A 20,510-nucleotide genomic window follows, 5' to 3' on the forward strand; every position below is an offset into this window, starting at 1 on the left:
AAACTACGACATGTACAAGTATAATTAAAAAGGGAACTACAACATTGAGACCGGTTAAACTCAAGAAGCTTACAAATTATGTATGTAAGAACTCAAATCCATCTCTAGCTGATGTTGTCTCTTTAGGCTTTCCCTTTTGAGTTTTAAGGAATGTTTCGTTCCCCTCTCCAATCAGTAGGATCTCACAATCCACCCCTTGAGGGCCAGAAATGTTTTGTTTCCCGCTCCAACCGATGTGGGATAATCCACCCCTTGAGAGCCAGGAATGTTTCATCCACCTGCTCCAACCGAGTTGTGGGATAATCCATCCTTTGAGGGCCAGGAACGTTTCATTCCCCTCTCCAATCGATGTGAGATCTCACAATCCACCCCCTAGGAATGTTTCGTTCCCCTCTTCAACCGATGTGGAATCTCACAATCCAACCCCTTGAGGGAATCTCACAATCCAACCCCTTGAGGGCCCAACATTTTCGCTGGTAATCCAACCCCTTGAGGGCCCAACATTTTCGCTGGTAATCCAACCCCTTGAGGGCCCAACATTTTCGCTGGTGAACCCCTCTTGAGGGTCAGGAATGGAATCTCACAATCCAAGATTTTAAAACGCATTTATTAAGGAGAGGTTTCTACATTGTTATAAATGTTTCGTTCGATCTCATAATGCAAGATTTGATACTCACGAAAAGAAAATAGAGGCAAAGTTATAGAATGACCAACAACAACAAAGTGAACAAAGGATGATGTTGATGAGGTTAGAACATCCAGTCATTGTGGGCCTCCAGCCGAGTAAATATCATCTAAATGTAGTTTGAATTCAAAAAACAAATTGACAAAGCCCCATAATGTAAACCGAATATTCATGACCATATATGTGGCAATGCCTCAAATGTAAACGTGTTTATATGCATAGATATTATTAATACAAGGTTCACAATCATATATGTGGCAACGCCTCAAAAAGGATTAAACCTCATCAACATTCCTAGAACTGCTCGACTTCACTGCTACAAACACAACCAGCCAATATTCAGACAAGTTCAATGAATGCCATAGGCGCATTGTCCCCTCGCCTAGGCAGTGTTCTTAAAATTCTGGTATATCCACCATTTCTCTCCCCATACCTATCTTTCACTTCTGCAAATAAGGCGTGAACAATCTGCTTTTCGTAGATGAAGCCTAAAGCCTGTCTCCTTTTATGCAAAGAACCGTCCTTTGCTAACGTGATCATTTTGTCAACATACTTACGTACAGCACTGGCTCTTGCTCTGGTGGTCTTGATTCGACCATGCTTAAGGAGTTGGGTGGTGAGCCCTCGCAATAGTGCACGCCGTTGGTCAGGAGGCCTGTTGAGCTTAGGTACCCGCTTGCCATGTCTCATGGCAAAAACTCGGTAACCATTATCAACAATTGTAAAGTTTTGTTCATAGCTGTTGTAATCTGCATCATGAACAGGAATTCCATTAGAAATTGTTTGAACATCATGCTCCCAAGAACTTGTACGAATCTCAGGAATTCCATTAGAAACTGTTTGAAAATCATGCTCCCAAGAACTCGTATGAATCTCAGGAATTCCATGTGCGCTTATAATCTTCAAACAATTCTTTTTATTTGATGGGATTTACGTAACAAGTGACAAGATATCATTTTTATTATAGTCGTGGGATTCTAGGCTAGTTTATGACATAAACTATCTATAGAATATTTGCTAAAACCACCCCACCTAAATGTTGGTGAAAGTTCTCTATTTATAATCATTCATTGAATCAAATAAATTACAAAGAAAATAGTAATCTTTTACGGAATCAAATAAATTACAAAGTAAATGGAAAGAACAATAAATGTATGCACGATATTAGCCTATGATCAAGTGTCAAATACGATACATATAGTAAATCATAATTTATGGCTAAATATCCTCAACACTACCTAACGTTCTACTACATTCAACAACAAAAAACTTGTACAATACTCAGCCACTAAATTGCAGAGTTTTGAAACGTTAACTTCGCTCATCAAGTGATATGCGAAAGTAATTATAAGCTCCATGAGAGCAATATTCAAGAACATCTATATCATGTGCACAAGAATTTAATCTATAAGCAAAGTTTATACCCAACCTAGTACTAAGCAAGCACATGACATTGTCCAGCTCGGTAAATATAGGCGCAAAATGTAATAAAATTATGGTGTCCAGAACACAGGTGTTCAATTCATGTCTAAATTCATTAGAGGCAAGTAAACCTAAGTAAACCTAAGCAAAGGAGCGATGGGGTGGGACGGGAAGAAATTTTGTCTAGAACCCGTAGGTAGTTGTCTTAATAGGTATCGAATCAAACCCTTGGTGAGGAAGAATCGAATTTACGAGTTGAAAGTCTATATTGGCAATAATTGATTCATATAGAGAATCTTGTACATTGCTGCCTTAATGGAGGATGGATGCTTAATGATCGAAATCCTGAAATTCAATCCAGTCCTATTGTTGACAATTGTTCGACAGACAAAACGCTGCAGGGATTGGAAATAAATACTCGCTCGCATGGACGGAGCAAAGAAAGAAGGAAACCTAAAGATTTTAGAGTTTCCTCTCCCATTGATACTCACTAGGTGTGCAACAAACGGTGATCGACATTTCATATTTCATTTTCCGCGAATATGAACTCAAGATTTCTCACTGTTCCCAAAATTAGCAGGAGATTTCAGTGTAAGATTAGTAGCAAAACACTTCCGAACAAAAGAGACATACCAATTCAAACAGAAATCAAAACCGAAAACATAAAACTATTGCAGAACCATTGAATTCATAGAACGTAACTCAATCAGCCATCAGAGGCAGAATAGACGCACGAATCCGCAGAGTAAAGATCAAATTAGACGGTGCTACACAAGTAGCGATTGAGAGGGAACGGAATTACCTGATGAGCCAATAGAAATGAGAGGGTTCAAAGGGCACAAGCCCGAAAAGGAGGCAATCTGTTTGCTGCAGGTTCTGCCACTGGCTCGACCATTGGACGACGGGAAGCTGACGCGAGAGGGAGTACGAACTCCTACTTCCACAGAAGGTAGCGCTGACCTCATTGACGAGAAGCTCCACCGGCTGTTCGCCGTCGCCGTCGCCGTAGTAATCGCCATTGCCATTGTAGGAGTGTCCCAGTCCGTGGACTATGGATAACAAGATAAGGATAGGTTGTCTAGACGGCTTAGGAGCGAGCAGTTTCAAATACGCAGTTAAATTACTACTCACCGAAGCGTTTCTGGACACCCGATTCAGCGGCCCAAGCCCAGCAAGATAAGATTTTTATTTTTATTTTATTTTATTTCGATAATATATTACATATTTAGTTAAAAATAAATAAATAAATTATATATATATATATATATATATATATATATATATATATATTTACCCATAAAATTTTTAAAGTAACCTCCTTTATTTTTTACAAAAAAAAATTAATTTATTTGCGACGTAAATGAACAAAAACTGTCCAACATCTGCAAATGTCTTAATATTACTGTCGTACTAACTATATTATTTTTAATTTTTTTTAATTTAAAAATTTTTTTAAAGTTTATTTTTTTTTTAATTTAAAAATATTAATACAATTTTTGAAAATTTGCAATAATTTTTTAAACAAATTTTAAAATTTAAGAATATTTAAGAATATTTTTTATTTGTTTGGTATCCATATATGAACGAAAATCGTCTATCGACACCTTACAAATTATCTATAAATATCTTAATATTACTCTCGTAAGTTCATGAGTATTTTTTAAACGTCATACTAACTATAATATTTTTAATTTTTTTAAAAAAATTTTAAAATTTTTTAAAAATAATTTAAGAATATTAATAAAATTTTAAAAAATTTAAGAGCATTCTTTAAATAAATTTTAAATTTTAAAAATATTTTTGAAATAAAATATTAACTATCGGTATTTTTTATTTTTTATTTTTTATTTTATAAAAGTTTGATTATATATATATATATATATATATATATATATAAACTCACTAAAATAAATGAATAATTTTGGAGGAATGATTGAAATAAATAAATAAATAAATAAAAAATGGAAAATTTAGAAATATTATTTTATGGGTACTGTTTATTTGGTAAGATCAAGACAATACCGCGCAATGGCGGAAGGCAAAAAGTTGAAGGCAGCCGGAGGGGGCGTCGGCGTTTAACAACGTTACGGCCTGAAAGGGACAAAGATTAGACCAATCTCTGAGAAGAATGAAAGTGTTGTGGAGCAGCAATTCCATCTCTCCCACGACGTCTGCCATTGCTACTGTCACTGTCATTGCAACAGTAATTTGTCCATTTATTGCTTTTTGGTCCGCGTAGTTAGCACACCACCCGAGCCTACCGCCGTCACCACTGCTGCTTCACAGTCCCAGTCAAACTAGTCCAGTCGGAATGGGGAACTGCGGTACCAGAGAAGAGTCTGCTGTTGTTTCCAATGCTCAAGGTATTCTTCTGATTTATGAATTTTCGCATCTTCTTCTTCAAAAAAAAAACTCAGATCTAGGGTTTATTCTTTCTTTCTCTTCTCTCATTTTGTCTTTGGCAATGTGCTGGTTATCTATATTCGCGCTTTCGGATTAGTTTTGTCGAATTTTCAACTTGGAAACGAACTGAATCGAGCTAGAATCGGTATGGTTGTGCTGAAATTCTGAACTCAATTGTAGTATTTTTCATTATTGTGCAGTTCAACAGTTGCATACGTTATCTTCTTCATTGGCTGTGAAAAACGGCAGCAACAATGCTACAGATAAAAAGCATATTCATAACCGGTCCATATCAGATCTAAGCGATCCTTCGACCCCTCGCAGCCTCGAGGATTTGAGAAAGAATTCGGTGCTTTACACACACATTATTGCCTTCACATTGTTCGAGCTGGAAACTATCACCAAGAGTTTCCGTTCCGATTACATTCTGGGAGAGGGCGGATTTGGAACTGTTTATAAAGGCTACATTGACGAGAATGTCAGGGTTGGCCTCAAATCTCTTCCTGTTGCTGTCAAGGTTCTCAATAAGGAAGGCCTCCAGGGACACCGAGAATGGCTTGTATGTCTCTTCTCTCACGTCACTGTGCAAGTCATGTTTCTATTTGGTATTTCATACCCTTTGTTGCTTTATTGCAGACAGAAGTCAACTTTCTTGGTCAGCTAAGACACCCAAACCTTGTAAAGTTGATTGGTTACTGCTGCGAGGATGACCACAGATTACTTGTCTACGAGTTCATGTTTAGAGGAAGCCTTGAAAACCACCTCTTTCGAAGTACACTCTCATCTTGCTCTTGCTCTTCTTTACTTCGTTGTTCAATAATTAGTCATTTGCTCTTGCATTTTTCTTAGCATTGGCTAGGCACTAACTATATTTAATTCTGTGAGCTACTTAATGGTTGATGAAATAGGCTATGTGGATGATTAGAGATTTATTGACTCAAGCATAAAGCACGCTTCATCTTAAATTAAACGTTTGGTCTCTGCCCCCGCTTCAACCTACAAAACCTACAATCTATTCTTTATGCTATTTTTTCAATATATGTACATTACTTTACCCACGAAATCGAAAGACGCAGTGCAGTGCTTCTTTTAATTATTATGTTTTAATTTCGTGATTACTTTTCCAGTTTCCTTGATTATATTGTTGTTTATTCTTAGCTTGGAGGATGCATGACAGTGGCCACTCCCAACAGGAATCATTTGTTTCATTTTCTGGTCATCTGGCATATCCGTTGGCAAAACATTCACGTGCCACTTGATAGGCCTGACCCTGTATAACATCGCTATCTCAGTTAGCTATTCAGTCCATTCATTTTGACATAGTATTTTTTTATTACGCTCACTATTTTTCTGCTTGCAATATGACATAATTTTGATGTAGGTATATTCGGAGAAAGAATGTGTGTAGGAAGACAACTAAAGAAATTGAATGGGATGAATGATAATCTAGTTCTCATGGTCAAAATAGGCTTTATCTGAATTCACTCTCGATCTGAATTTTATAATTGAAAAGCTTTGTATATGAACACCTTTTTTATGTTTAGGAGAACGTTAGCTTTCATAGAGAAAAATTTATGAATACAAATGGGGCTACAAAGTGACAACCCAACAAAAGGAGCCAAACCAAAACATTATATGGAAAAGGTTTCCAATTCAAACGAAAAAAGTAAAGGATAACTAAAAAAATCTTTAGAAATTGATGTACAAAAAGAGGCATTGAATCTAGCTAGAGATTAAACCCAAGTCAAATACACCATAGAAAAACAAAAAATACCTGCATGCCAAAGGACACAACCCTTATAAAAGGCGATGGGTGCAACCAAACTCCCTCTATCATCAAACAACCACCCTAGTTATGCGTCAAACAAATACCAAATGAACCAAAGAAATAGTCTCAGATGGCTTGAATAAACTCACAATTCCAAAGTCGCCATTAGCTTCTTGATAAATAATGCATCACTATGCCTTCAACAAAAAGAAAGAATACCTTTCTGTGGTCCTTCAAAGGGGTTTTAAGGTTTTGGAACTTTTGGAGACTTTGAGGATGAGGATTTAAGAAGCTAGAGTTGTTGAGGCTGAAGTACTTAGATGGATTTTTTTTTTTTTGGGGGGGGGGGGGGGGGGGGGGCTGTAATTGGAGCCATTTTTGTCAAAGGCTGAATTTGCTGAGTTGGTCAGAAAGGAAAGTGTGAGTAAAGCCAACGTGAAGTGGGCTAGTGATGGGGGATTGTAATACTGCTTATTATCATAGAGGTGCAAGTGGAAGAAGGAGCCATTTTTGTTAAAGGCTAAGTTTGCTGAGTTGGTCAGAAAGGAAAGTGTGAGTTGGGGGTAGAAAGCCAAGGTGAAGTGAGCTAGTGATGGGGGATTGTGATACTGCTTATTTTCATAGAGTTGCAAGTGGAAGAAGGAACAAAAAATTTACTGGCTTATTTGGAAATGATGCTGGCGTTTTGTTGAAGGGGGACTAAGAGATTGAAAAGAAGATCATTTATTTTTCCTTATTTGTATTGTTTGACAACTTTGATATGAATCATAAATGCACTCGGGCTGAAAACAGATTTATAATGTTTGGATATTATGTTTTTGCAAGAACCCAAAGCCAAAGGATCAATTTTACAGATTTATAATTATTTAGAAGTTTGATAAGATGTTGCATTGGAGTTTTGATGGGCTGAAAGCAGCATATCCCATGGAAAGGTTTTCTAATCATTGGAAGGAGTAGTTTTGAAGCAAGATTTCTTACTTTGATATCTTGTAAACTTGAGGGTGAGTTATTGTGTGCGGGTTATTTTGTAATTTTGGGTATTTGATTGTTAGTTAGCTTAAATCCTTTATAAATAAGAGATTCATTCTTTGTATTGGGAGACTTTTAAAATAATTGTGAACATTCCTTTGAGGATTCTTGAAGATTTCTCCTTTGATGCTTGGTTGCATAAAAAATGACGTCCAAAATTTATTGTTCAATTTGTCAGTAGCATTTTGAGATCAAGCTTGTTAGCAATACCTTTCTGTTTCTTTTTCTTTTTCTTTTTTAATAAGAAACAAGAAACTTGTATTAATCACAAAAGGACAGCCAGATCAAGGGAAGAAAAAAACCCCATCAAGTAGTTACGAGAAAACTTTCCAATTTAAGGAAATCATAAGACTATAGTTACAAAAGAATTTCTTTTGGTTTAAACTCCAGCAAGATGACATTACTCTAAATTTGACTTTTCTTCAAAGATTCGTTAATTTATTTCTTTCAATGTGGGCCAAAGAAGCACTCTAATTGCACAACCCCACAAATTCTTAGCTTTTCCTCTAAAAGACATGTCCCTCAAATATTAGTCAACCAATCTTCAATTTTAAGAGGCATGCTCTAGTCACGAAAGGACAATGAAGGAGCAGATGATCTATGGACTCCTTATTTCTTAGATACAAAGTGCACACCGAGGGGAGAGGGCCCAATTTGGGATTTTTTTTTTTGCAATCTGTCAGCCATGTTCAAGCTTCTACAGCCTACAGTCCAAAGGAACAAATTCATCTTCTTTGGAACTTTAAGCTTCCAAATAGAATTAAGCAAAGGATCTTTCAATCTACTGCTGATTTTCGTGTGGTATTGGAAAGTGGATTTGCTAGAGAACACACCATTTGAGTCAATGCTTCACCCCATTTTATCTATACCATTTCCCAAAGGAAAAGAATCTATTTTTCTGATAAGCTGGGTCCAAGCGTGAAGTTCCCAGTCAAAGCGTGATTACTGTTATCCAAACAATCTGCTATAGAGGCTCTCTCTTTTTTTTTTTTTTTTTTTTTTTTTTTTTTTTTTTTTTTTTTGTTGAAAGAACAGCATAAATTTCTGGAAAACAGGCAGCTAAAGAGCTGTCTGCAACCCGAATATCTTTCAAAAGCGGATCCTTTGGCCATTTACTTACTGCTCTGAACTTCATAAAATGGAGAAATCCTTAACTGTTCTTGTCAAAGTTATCCATGGTCTTCCTTTCGAACTCCCTATAGCTCTTTTTAGGTTTCCACGCCATACATGGTTGCAATGGTCCTTCAAAGAGCATTAGGTTCATTGGAAAATTTCCAGAACCATTTGATGAGAAGGGCTTTAATTCTATGAAATAGGGCACCTATTCCAAGACCATCTTAACTGATGAGGAGAGAAGTCTTCCATTTTACGAGGTTCCTTCCATTTTGATAATTTCTTCAAACATCTGTTGATTTCTCTCTCTCTTTTTTTCTTCTCTGTTCATCACATTAGCTGATTAGCAATAGCACAATTATTGATCATCTGTGTATTAGAAATATAGCAAATTGAAATTTATTTCTGATAGAAGTGATGACCTTCTTAGCCATTCTAAGAGAATCTTTGCAATGATTTTGGCTAATAGGTTTGGATTATTAACTGGTTTAGCATCGCATTTCTTCGGTATCAGAGGAGCATAAGTTTTGTTGAGACCAAAACTGATGACACTACTTCAAAAAAAAAAAAAAAAAAAAAAAATTATTGAATACTTCAACTTTTTGAAGAATTTCATAGTGAAATCATTTGGTCTTGGTGCTTTGTTGAAAGTTCAATCCCAAGGAGTTATTTGCATCAAGTATTTTTGCTAAAGAAAATAGCTCTTGACGTTTGACTATGGGCAGCTGAAATGAGAATCCAATGTCTACTTGGGAGAATATGTCAACCCTATATTTTGGTTTAAAGAGTTCATGAATTCATCTTCAATGGCTTCATCAAAGAGTTGGATCCTTCCATCTCCAAAGAGAATTTTCATAAATAGACTTTTCCTGTCGTTACAGGATGCATATTGATAGAATTGGTTTGGTTTTATATATGGAGGATCTTGAGTTCCAAAAGCAACCGAAAAAGAAAAGAAAAAGAGGAAACTTATTTTTTGTTCTGTTTTGAGTAATTGTCTGGTGCATTTGGATGGAAAGAGCGTTAGATTTGTAACTCAATTTGGGGACACTTCATTTCTAGTATATGCATGGTTCCCTAAATTATTTTAAATTTTTTTCTCATCTTTTGATGTCTAAAGATCGGGTCTTATTGTGTTATGGAGTCTTTCATTTTATTGTCTTTGGAGTTATGATGCTCCTTTCATTTTTTAATGGTTGATCTTTTTCATGTCTCACGTCTCTATCTCTCACACACAGTAATAATAAATTCAGCTAATTACTTTTTACTGCACTGTTCTATTGGTTAGAAAAAAGATAGCTTAATTTGCGCATTGATTAGTAACTTCTATTGTATAATTTATGCGACTGGCGATTTTTTGGGGTTTAGTTATGACTTGCATAAAAAAAAATTAGCTTCATGCAATTGGGGGTCCTTTGTTAAGTTTTTCTTATAAAATAACAAAATATGTATGCTATTAATGATCACTTATAAAACTGTAGTACTTGGACTGGCTCCTCTTTGATTTATTATCGTACTAATTTTACATCATCTTTTCTGTGGGATCTCAGAGACAACTGTTCCATTGCCATGGGCAAAAAGAATGATGATAGCTCTTGGAGCAGCCAAGGGTCTTGCTTTCCTACACAATGCTGAAAGGCCCGTTATCTATCGGGATTTTAAAACCTCCAATATACTGTTGGATTCTGTATGTGAAATTTATTATGAACCAACATTGTTATTATTCTTTTTTCAAGCTTGTTCATGAGAGAATACTTATCATTTGGCTCCACCTGGCCTATTATTCTGCAGGACTATACAGCCAAGCTTTCTGATTTTGGGCTTGCGAAAGCTGGACCTCAAGGTGATGAGACACATGTTTCAACTCGAGTAATGGGTACTTATGGTTATGCTGCCCCCGAATATGTCATGACTGGTACGATCTTTTCTTTGTGATTAGAACTTCCCACAAACTTTTCATTCGATGATTTTTTCTTTTTACAGTTATGCAATGTACGTGTTAAGTTTTTGTATTTTGTGGCCTTTTGAAGTATTCCTGCCATCTTTATTGCTCTTTTTAGCCCGCCTTTTTATTTCAATGTGAAGCCATTTTCACTATAGGATCCTCTATGAAAGGGAGAGGCTGTTCTTACCAGGAACAAAATGCACAAGAGCTTAAGGCTCCAAGAACTATTGGTAGAATTCAAAAAGGTTTTGATTTTGATTTTGTAGGTTTTTTCTCCCCTTCTCCCAATTGGACTTTGTTCCCTTGCTCTCTTGAAAATGAAAAGAAATCAGTGCTCAAAAGATATAGACAAAAATAAAAAAACTACATATACAAAATTACTCTTAAACATTATTAGAGGTTAAAAAGATATGCTGAGAAGTTTCAATAATGACTTGAGATGGTTTCGTGACAAGTGGAATACAATATTAGGGGTTCTTCTATTTGCTTTTCAAAGAGATTTTATCATAAATTCATGCTATCCTGACAAAGCTCTCTTGATGGTAGAAGCTCCTCTAGTTATGGCCTTGTTGCCCCAAACAAAGGATGAACTACCCAAAAGGCCTCCATTTTAGTCTCAAAAGCAATAAACAATTATTTTTAACCACCATGGAAACGGCAAGCTTCTGATTTTAACCCAACCACCATAACGTGCCACCCAATCTGCCTCAATTTTTTTTACATTCCATCTTTCAAGTATAAGGATGAAATTTCCATCTTTTTTCCATTTGTCCACAATTATCTGACCTTTATGAGATTTTAGCAAGGCTTTCTCAACTCGGTAAGGGTTGATCAAGAAATCCTCCACAATTTCCCTTTTAAGCGTTGCAGAAATTGCCTTGCAATCATCATGACGCGTTGTGATCTTGAAATAACAATGTCTTTAGTCCACTTCAACAACTTCCACCACTTAAAAGAGAATCCTTGAGTTGGAGAGTGGATATTGAGGCAACATGCCACATTTCTATACCCTTGGTATATTCTTCACATATAAGTTTACAGTAATAGGCGTTTGTTTATGACAGCAAGCTACAAAGATTATGTAGCTTCGTTTACTGAACTTTCAATCCTGAATATGAGTAAGGTTTTTCTCTGATATAATGAAGTACCACCTTATGGTTTTCATTGTCACCAAGCTTCCATTTTGAAACCTGTAGGCCACTTGACAGCAAGGAGTGATGTATACAGCTTTGGTGTTGTTCTTCTGGAGCTTTTAACTGGAAGAAAGTCTGTTGACAAGACAAAACCAAGCAAGGAGCAGAATTTGGTAGATTGGGCCCGACCTAAGCTAAATGACAAGAGGAAGTTGCTACAAATAATCGACCCCCGATTAGAAAACCAATACTCGACAAGGGCAGCACAGAAGGCCTGCAGCCTGGCATACTATTGCCTGAGCCAGAACCCCAAAGCAAGACCCTTAATGAGCGATGTGGTCGAAACTTTAGAACCATTACAGAGCAGCAACGGTGCAACTGAATCGGGAAGTAGCCCATTTGTTAGGGGGGGCATCCCTGATTACAGGATGCGGCCAAGGTTCGCCGACAATGTTGGTCCTGGTGGTGCCAATTGCCGGTCTCCTAACCCCACCTGTTCCCCCAGCGTCCCTGCGGCTTGTAGGGTTAGATGAAAATGCATCTTGTTTATTATTTGGCTTGCTCTTTTCCTTTACTAAAATCAAAATCTCCACTGTAAACACTGTTGACCACCAACCTGGATTTGTAATATTTGGCCATGTGTTGTGTACAACATTTGCAAGTGTAATTATTATATGGACTAGTCGCTCTAACTTGCATGCCAAGCTGCCGCCCCTCGGATGATTGATATAGTTCTTGATCGGCCGCTGGATGTGCTTCTTAAAATTAGCCTTACACCTCTTAGGGGGTGGCTGTTTTTGTAAACTATCCTGCTGCATGTTACCGACATCCTTGGCTTCAGCAGGATCGATCTTATATTTTTCTTGCCTGAAATGTGATGTGTTTGTGATATTGGGATTTTGATTTTGTAATTAAACTGCTTGTTTTGTTTGGTTCTTGGCTTCTTCATGGTACCCTTTGTCTTTATCTAATGTTTGAATATTTGTTTTAATGTTGGAATATTTAGTATAATTTATCACGATGCGTATCATTGACTTATCATTGACCCTACATTCATAAATGTTTCTAAATTTTATTACATAGATTATGTTTATAAAAACTATGTTATGTCATATTGTTTTTCATTCAATATTCTAACCTATTAAGTTAGGTTGGAAATTTTTTTAACCCAAAATTTAGTTGGTTGGGCTCGTGATCCGAGCAACTAGTTCATAATCTAACCAGCCTAACTCTCTATTTTCGAGTGGGGTTTGGTCGTTAAATTGTTATTTTTTAATTATTTAAAAAAATCATATTTATTCCTGCCCATTCACGGGTTGTAAACTTCCAATATTCTTAATTTTTACAGGTAGGATAAGTTCTATTTGGATTGTAACTCTATTTTTTAGTTGATCGGATTAACTAGACCAAAAATATTTAATTTAAAACAAAATTTAATCCAAACGAATTTTTATGATTTTGTTTGGATATTCTAGGTTTGGAAGCTTTGGAATGATCAATCATTTTTCATCTGATGCTTGCTCAAGAAAATCTTCAAGCTTGTCTTCAATGGAGGTGGTTAGTATCAACTCAGCTTCTGAAAAAGCCTATTTTAGCAATAATGGTAACAATGGAAGTCGTCCCTCCCACTCAATGAAGGCGTAGTTAATGGGATAACAATAATTCCGGGCTTCATATCTCTGGCACGCAGTCGACCAAGTCAAGTGGAGCAATAGATTAGCTTCCGATGATGACGATGGCTGTGAAAAGGAATCCATAAATATCTATCGGCCACTCTATTGCCCGAAGAAGGAAGTTTCGAATACGCATTTGAATTGAATCTCGAGTTTAATTTGTGGGGCAGCCTAAACCTAATCCCGCTGAATGATAATTACATCCACCGGCCTGCATTCAAGTTCATTTCGAAGTGAAAAGGTCAATTACGATCAGGTTTTAATGATGAACCATTACTTGCTGTTCGATTGTAGTGGGATGGTTGATTGGCTTTTAAGACAAGCCAAATCATTTCCATTTACAACATCAACCAAGAAGAAGAAGGAATTATATCATCTTCTTCTTATGCTCCTCCTCCTTTTTTTGGCCAAACATTGTCTGTGAAGGCCGGAAATCGTGGCGATGTCGGCTGTGCTAACGCTGCTACTTGTGGCTTTCTTCTACGCCGGAATTGATACCACCATTTCCCTTACTCATTTCGGCGATTGTAAGTTCTTTTTCCTTTCATTTTCTCTGAAATTATACATTGATTTTTGGTTTGCTCACTGTGCACTCCCTTTATTTTTGTTCTTTCAAGTACTTTCTTGTTCATATATGTATATATTTAAGGCAAATATGTAGTGTCTTTAACTAGCTACACTCAAGTTGTTCGTTGTTTGCTGTTTTGTTTTGTTTGTGTGTTTTTTAATATTGTGTTTCTTACTTTGTTTAAGAAAATGTAAAAGACCAAGATAAACAGACAAGTTAAAGAACTCATTTTAAATTTAGGCTGGTTAAAAAAGATTGAATAAGAAGTAAAATCTTTGAAGTTATCTTGAGTTGGGAAAGAAATTTTTGGAGTGTTGAATAGGAATAAAAAATGGTGGTTTTCCTATAATAAAGTACTTGGATGTTCCATGATTTGAGGGAAGCCAAAAAATGTGAGTGCCGGGAGCGAGCCTTACTAAAAAAAAGCCCCTCTCGAATAAAGCAAGGGATTGAGTAGCGTGAAAGCCACGATCAGACCCTTACACAGGCAATGTGTGGATCTAAGGGATGTAAACATGAGAAAAGAGGAGGAACGAAATTTGTATATTTATTTTGATTTAAAGTTCTGATATTAAAAAAGAGAGACGAAAGAGAAGAGAAATGGATAAAGTTATAGAGATTGAGGAATGAAAGAAGTGTATTAAGATGCTATGCAAGAAGTGAGGGAAAAAAATGAGAAATGAGGAGTTGTTGAGTCATAGGTTGAAATAAAGGAGCGAGAGAGAACCGAAGAAGAAGATGATCCATGGGACGTAGATAAACTGTTTCCGTTCATATACTAATAGTAAGAATTTTTAGAACTTCTAAAAAATGTTAAAGGGTAATAATGCTACTTTTGAAAGTTCATGACTATTTTTCGAATGTGGTACTAACGATTTCTAATCGATGAGCTTTGGAATAGAATGAAATATACAAACTGATGAGGTTTGGAATGTTGTTGGTGCAGCTGCGGCACTGGTGTCCCTGAAAAACGAATGGCAAAACACACCACCAAGCTGGGGAACATCAAATGATCCGTGTGGAGCTCCCTGGGAAGGAGTGCTTTGCAACAATTCAAGAGTCACTGCACTGTAAATATCCTTTCCGAGGTTCACTTCTTTTCATTTTATATTTTGGTCAATCCTACTTATTGTGTTTGTCACCCTACTTCTTTAGGAGATTATCAGCTATGGGCCTAAAAGGTAAACTTGGTGGTGACATTGGAGGCCTGTCTGAACTAAAATCATTGTAAGTTGCATCAATCTCTGTTATGTTATGAGTAGAAAATGCAACGACGTGACTTCTAACCATACGTATAAGAAAGGTTTCGTTCTTATGTATGATGCTTGTTCATCGAGATCCTGAGTTTCTAATGTTCTTATTACAGGGACCTTTCGTTCAATACAGATCTCACTGGTTCGATCTCTCCGGCAATAGGGAAACTACAGAATTTGAATATCTTGTAAGGAGTTAATTAATAAGGAAACTCATTTGATCCCATTAAACTTCTATGTCATTGTTTTTCTAGAGCTCAGATATTTTTTTTGTACTTTTAGGATCCTAGCTGGGTGTGGCTTCAGTGGCAATATTCCTGAAGAACTGGGCAATCTTTCTAAGCTATCCTTCTTGTGAGATTACATGGACAAAGAAAATTTATTTATTGATAGGAAAACAAGGATTTTATTTGTTTGTTTGTTTGTTTTTGCTTAAAGTGTAGTCTCATTTTATGTCAGGGCGTTAAATTCTAACAAGTTCACCGGTACCATACCGCCATCTCTGGGAAAACTCTCCGAACTCTATTGGCTGGACCTAGCCAGTAATCAATTAACAGGCAGTATTCCTGTCTCAACTTCTGAATCTCCTGGTTTGGACCTCCTTCTGAAAGCTAAACATTTGTGAGTGTTCTTAAAGGCAAAAGCAAATATATCCTCAAAAATTAGATCCTATTACTTCCATGTTAAAAGCTTTCTCTGTGAATTGCAGTCATTTCAACAAAAACCAGTTATCGGGTTCCATTTCGCCTAAACTTTTTAGATCTGAAATGGTGTTAATACACATGTAAGTGGATATAAATCCAATACTGATCTGTTCCTTAATTCTTTTCTCCCAAATCTTACTCGATTTCGTTTATCAGATTATTTGATGGAAATAGTCTTTCTGGGAGTATCCCTCCAACTTTGGGACTTGTTAAGACCCTTGAGGTCCTGTGAGTACATGTACTAAACTTTTTTTCTCTCATAATTTTATCTCTACAACTTACTGAGGCTGTTCAAATATTATGTAACAGTCGACTCGATCGGAATTCACTAACAGGACCAGTCCCATCAAATCTGAACAACCTAACAAATGTTGATGAATTGTGGGTACTCTTCTAACGATTACGTTAGTGTTTTACCGATAATCTGAACAATCAACTTTATTTTTCGTCTCTTCTATTCTGTACTTGTTTCAGGAATTTAGCCAACAATAAGTTGACTGGTCCAATGCCAAACCTAACTGATATGATCTCACTAAATTATGTGTAAGCATATAGCAAGGAGCTATCATTTCCATTATGATCTTACATTAGTTCATTTATGGTGACTTTTTTTTTTGTCATTACGTTGTCTTTACAGGGACCTTAGTAACAACTCATTTGATTCATCCGCAGCTCCGGAATGGTTCTCAAATCTACAATCGCTCACCACTCTGTAAGTTCAAGCTTATCGTATGTTTTCCGACAATTCTGATAAGCGAGAATTTTTTATAAGTTTTTGAAATGTTTGACATGTAATGATAAATGTTTGTTCTAACATGATTCCAGGGTTGTTGAACATGGTTCAATACAGGGATCTGTGCCACAAGCAGTCTTTAGCTTACCACAAATACAGCAAATGTAAGCTTTGATTTAATTAAAAGACGTTGAATTACGAATTGGAACAAAAATGTCGATATAATATTTCGAAAAGTTCGTTTTAGAAAACTGAAGAACAATTCATTCAATGGGACATTAAGTATGGGTGACACAGTTAGCCCACAGTTGCAGCTTGTTGATTTGCAAAGCAACGGTATTTCCGAATTTACCTTTGGTTCAGAATATACCAAAACTTTGATGTGAGTGAAATCCTTGCCATTTTTCTTAATATTAGATTTCATTTTGTTCTTTCACTTACCTTTATTCATTCACATGAATGGTTCTTGTTTTAGGCTGATAGGGAATCCTGTGTGTACCACTGATAACACCCTCTCAAATACGAAATATTGCCAGCTTCGAGATCATACGACACAACCCTATTCCACCAGCCTTTTGTACTGTGGAAGTAAGTTGTGTCCTCCTGATGAGAAGTTAAACCCTCAGAGTTGTGAATGTGCCTTTCCGTTTCAAGGGACTTTATACTTTAGAGCACCCTCGTTCAGGGAATTGTCGAACGTGACGTTGTTTCACTTATTGGAATTGAGTCTTTGGACCAAACTGGAGCTTACGACTGGTTCGGTTTTTATTCAAAACCCTTTCTTTAATGTTGATGATTATCTTCAGATGGAGCTTGCTCTTTTTCCACCCAACGGAAAGTATTTTAATAGGTCGGATATTCAGAGGATTGGGTTTGCCTTGAGTAATCAAACCTACAAACCTCCCAAAGCATTTGGGCCATTTTATTTCATTGCATCCCCCTATGGTTTTCCAGGTAATCTAATCTTAATAATGATTTCTACATAAAAATGTTACTCAGCTGTATGACCATGATGAACTGATTCTAAAAACATTGATGCCTTAAGACATGGCTAGGCGAACTTCAGTCAACTCTGTAGTGATAATTGGGGTAGCTATTGGTTGTGCCATTCTCGTTCTAGGACTCATTGGAGTTGGAATATACGCGATTCGCCAAAAGAAACGTGCAGAAAAGGCCATCGTATTGAGTCGGCCATTCGGTAAGCGATGTTAATCACTGTTGTTATTATGACCATCCATACTTTGTAGTTACATGGTTAACACTAATTTTATATAGCTTCTTGGGCACCAAATGGAAACGATAGTGGAGGTGCTCCACAGTTGAAGGGAGCTAGATGGTTTTCTTATGATGAACTTAAAAAATGCACAAATAGTTTCTCCATGAGCAATGAGATAGGATCTGGAGGATATGGCAAGGTAAATGTACAAATGAATGATTGTTACTGCTTTCTTGTTGTTCTTTTTCCAGTACGACGTGCTTCAGAGTTGTATTAGCACTGCCATCATCCTTTGTAGGTATATAGAGGAGTGCTTGTTGATGGACAAGTAGTTGCGATCAAACGAGCTCAACAAGGATCAAGGCAGGGTGGCATCGAGTTCAAGACAGAAATCGAACTGCTTTCACGAGTTCATCACAAGAACCTTCTTGGCCTCATCGGATTTTGTTTCGAACAAGAAGAGCAGATGCTTGTTTATGAATTCATGCCTAATGGAACATTAAGAGATAGCCTATCTGGTAAGTTTTCTCAGATCTTTTGGGGTGTTGAACTCATTTTACGTTAGAAAAATGACCTGAAAATGAAGTTAGGAATATTAGATTCTAGATTCTTTTTACTACTCAATACCTTGAAGACTATATCTCTAGCAAGTAACGACAACTGTTATACGATAAGCCTTGTCCCCTAGGATTAGTTCGATCGCTCGATCCAACTTAGCCATGTTTTTAACTGTTTCGTTGAGATGTATGACTTAACTAGTTGAATTCCGTTCATGTTGACACTTAAGAATATCTGATTTCAAATAACACGTGCAACATTGAATTTAGGAAAATCTGGTATTATTCTTGATTGGAAGAAACGACTTCGTATTGCACTTGGGTCGGCCAGAGGATTGACTTACTTACACGAACTTGCTAATCCTCCCATAATCCATAGAGACATTAAATCGACCAACATTCTTTTGGACGAACATTTAAATGCAAAAGTTGCAGATTTTGGCTTGTCCAAGCTCGTCTTAGACAGTCAAAAGGGGCACGTTTCTACTCAAGTTAAAGGAACACTGGTGAGTACTTCAGTATTATGTTTTCGTTATTTCGTCAATCATTTTACCATAAATTATCGATCACGATATAAGCATGGACGAGAAAATCTTAGTCTACTTGGAAAACTAAATTATCCGCTTAAAAAACTTCACTTTCTTCGATCTGTTCGAGTAATTTAGATCATTATGATTGTCTTTCATATTTGTAGGGCTATTTAGATCCTGAATATTACATGACTCAACAATTGTCAGAGAAAAGTGATGTATATAGCTTCGGAGTCGTTATGTTGGAATTGTTAACCGCTAAGCTGCCTATTCAAAAAGGAAAGTACGTAGTTCGTGAGGTGCGTACGTTGATGAACAAAAATGAAGAAGAGTATTACGGTCTGAAGCAGATCCTGGATGCCGCCATACTAAACAATACCACGGCTATTACTGGGCTTGGAAAGTTCTTGGAGTTGGCTATGCAATGCGTTGAAGAGTCAGCTGCAGAGCGCCCCACAATGAGTGAAGTGGCTAAGGCAATTGAGAGTATTTTGCAGAGTGATGGAATAGGTACAAACGCAACAACTCCATCCACATCTGCTACTGAGTTTGGGGCTTCCAAAACTGCTCCTACGCATCCCTATAATGATCCTATAACAAAGGACACTGATGACAGTAAGGCTTTTGATTACAGTGGAGGACACACTCTTCCAACAAATGTGGAGCCCAAATAGAAATGGTGTTCATCATTTCTTGTGGAGTTGTAAGTATTTTATGCATTTTAGGATTTGTGTTGCACATGAACATATTTCTGATGTTGGTTATGCTTTCCTTGAACGACGTCGTTTTCGTAATGTCGATTGGCCCGTGACGTTTGAAAGTTAATTTATTTGTAATCCGTGATTTATTATACAAAAGCAAGTTCATGAATGGCCTTTTCTTGTTCTTCTCCTCTAATGGAGTGTTTGTCACGTCGACCATTGTCGATCTCCCTTCCTTGGTGCAACCCTCTTCCCTTCTCTTTTTCTTGTTTTCTATTTTTGTAACAGCTCAAGCCCACCGCTAACAGATATTGTTCTCTTTGGGCTTTTTCTTCTAGGTTTTACGCTCACACCTTTATAAGAAATGTTTTGTTTTCTTCTCCGATCGATATGAGATCTCACACTGTTTTGTTCTCTTCTCCAACAAGATGTACTTCCCTTTTTGGTGGTTTATTCATAAAAAATTTTAAGTTACTTGGCTTGGAGCGATTTTATAGGAAGTATGTGTGTGAGAATAAAGTTGGTTGAAATGACTTAAAACTGAGGTGAATCATGTTGTTTCCCTAGTCTTTGGTCTATTGGAAGTGAACCTCTTGGGACTTGGTGTAATAGCTCGAGGCGACTGCTGGCAGATATTGTTTGCTTTAATTTGTTACGTATTGTCATCCGGCTCAAGGTTTTAAAATGCAATTACCAAGGAGAGGTTTCCACATCCTTATAAAGAATACTTCGTTTTCCTCTCCAAATGATGTGAAATCTCATAATCCACCCCATTGGGGTTCCATCGTCCTCACTGACACACCGCTCAATGCCTGACTCTAATACCAACTATAATAGCTCGAGATCACCACTAGCTGATATTATCTGCTTTAGCCCGTTACATATCATTATCAGTCTCACAAGAGATTTTTACACCATCGTATACAAAATACTTCGTTTCCCTCTCCCACCTCCGAGGTGGGATCTCGTAACTAATTCTAAAACCTCAATCAAACCACGTATGTTATGATCGTTCTCTATTTGTTAACCCGTCACTTGTTATTAATACATCAATTATTTAATCTTGGATAAATGACG

General features: G+C 36.8%; 3 protein-coding genes across 3 annotated transcripts; 2 read left to right on the forward strand and 1 right to left on the reverse strand.

Annotated features, from left to right (window-relative positions):
* Positions 1–837: 837 nt before the first annotated feature.
* On the reverse strand, positions 838–3,207 carry LOC111801143 (Ribosomal protein L17 family protein). The gene is made up of 2 exons (XM_023685135.2): positions 2,910–3,207; positions 838–1,434 (listed from the first exon to the last, which is right to left on the reverse strand). The coding sequence occupies exons 1-2, from the start codon at positions 3,130–3,132 to the stop codon at positions 1,025–1,027; spliced, it is 633 nt and encodes a 210-aa protein (XP_023540903.1). The 5' UTR covers positions 3,133–3,207; the 3' UTR covers positions 838–1,024.
* Positions 3,208–4,102: 895 nt separating this feature from the next.
* On the forward strand, positions 4,103–12,430 carry LOC111800388 (putative serine/threonine-protein kinase PBL8). The gene is made up of 6 exons (XM_023684055.2): positions 4,103–4,470; positions 4,711–5,069; positions 5,147–5,282; positions 9,971–10,107; positions 10,212–10,335; positions 11,562–12,430. The coding sequence occupies exons 1-6, from the start codon at positions 4,419–4,421 to the stop codon at positions 12,029–12,031; spliced, it is 1,278 nt and encodes a 425-aa protein (XP_023539823.2). The 5' UTR covers positions 4,103–4,418; the 3' UTR covers positions 12,032–12,430.
* Positions 12,431–12,997: 567 nt separating this feature from the next.
* LOC111800487 (leucine-rich repeat receptor protein kinase HPCA1) lies at positions 12,998–19,602 on the forward strand. Its single transcript, XM_087126333.1, has 19 exons — positions 12,998–13,698; positions 14,686–14,809; positions 14,895–14,966; positions 15,106–15,180; positions 15,275–15,346; positions 15,452–15,613; positions 15,702–15,776; positions 15,853–15,924; positions 16,006–16,077; positions 16,171–16,239; positions 16,334–16,408; positions 16,522–16,593; positions 16,677–16,811; positions 16,905–17,383; positions 17,475–17,627; positions 17,705–17,844; positions 17,944–18,163; positions 18,473–18,708; positions 18,897–19,602. Exons 1-19 carry the CDS (start codon positions 13,614–13,616, stop codon positions 19,404–19,406), a joined length of 2,898 nt encoding a protein of 965 aa, XP_086982459.1. The 5' UTR covers positions 12,998–13,613; the 3' UTR covers positions 19,407–19,602.
* The last annotated feature ends 908 nt before the right edge of the window (positions 19,603–20,510 follow it).

This window comes from Cucurbita pepo, chromosome 8 (genome assembly GCF_057944985.1).
Source record: "Cucurbita pepo subsp. pepo isolate OVF chromosome 8, ASM5794498v1, whole genome shotgun sequence".
Taxonomy (NCBI): Eukaryota; Viridiplantae; Streptophyta; class Magnoliopsida; order Cucurbitales; family Cucurbitaceae; genus Cucurbita; species Cucurbita pepo.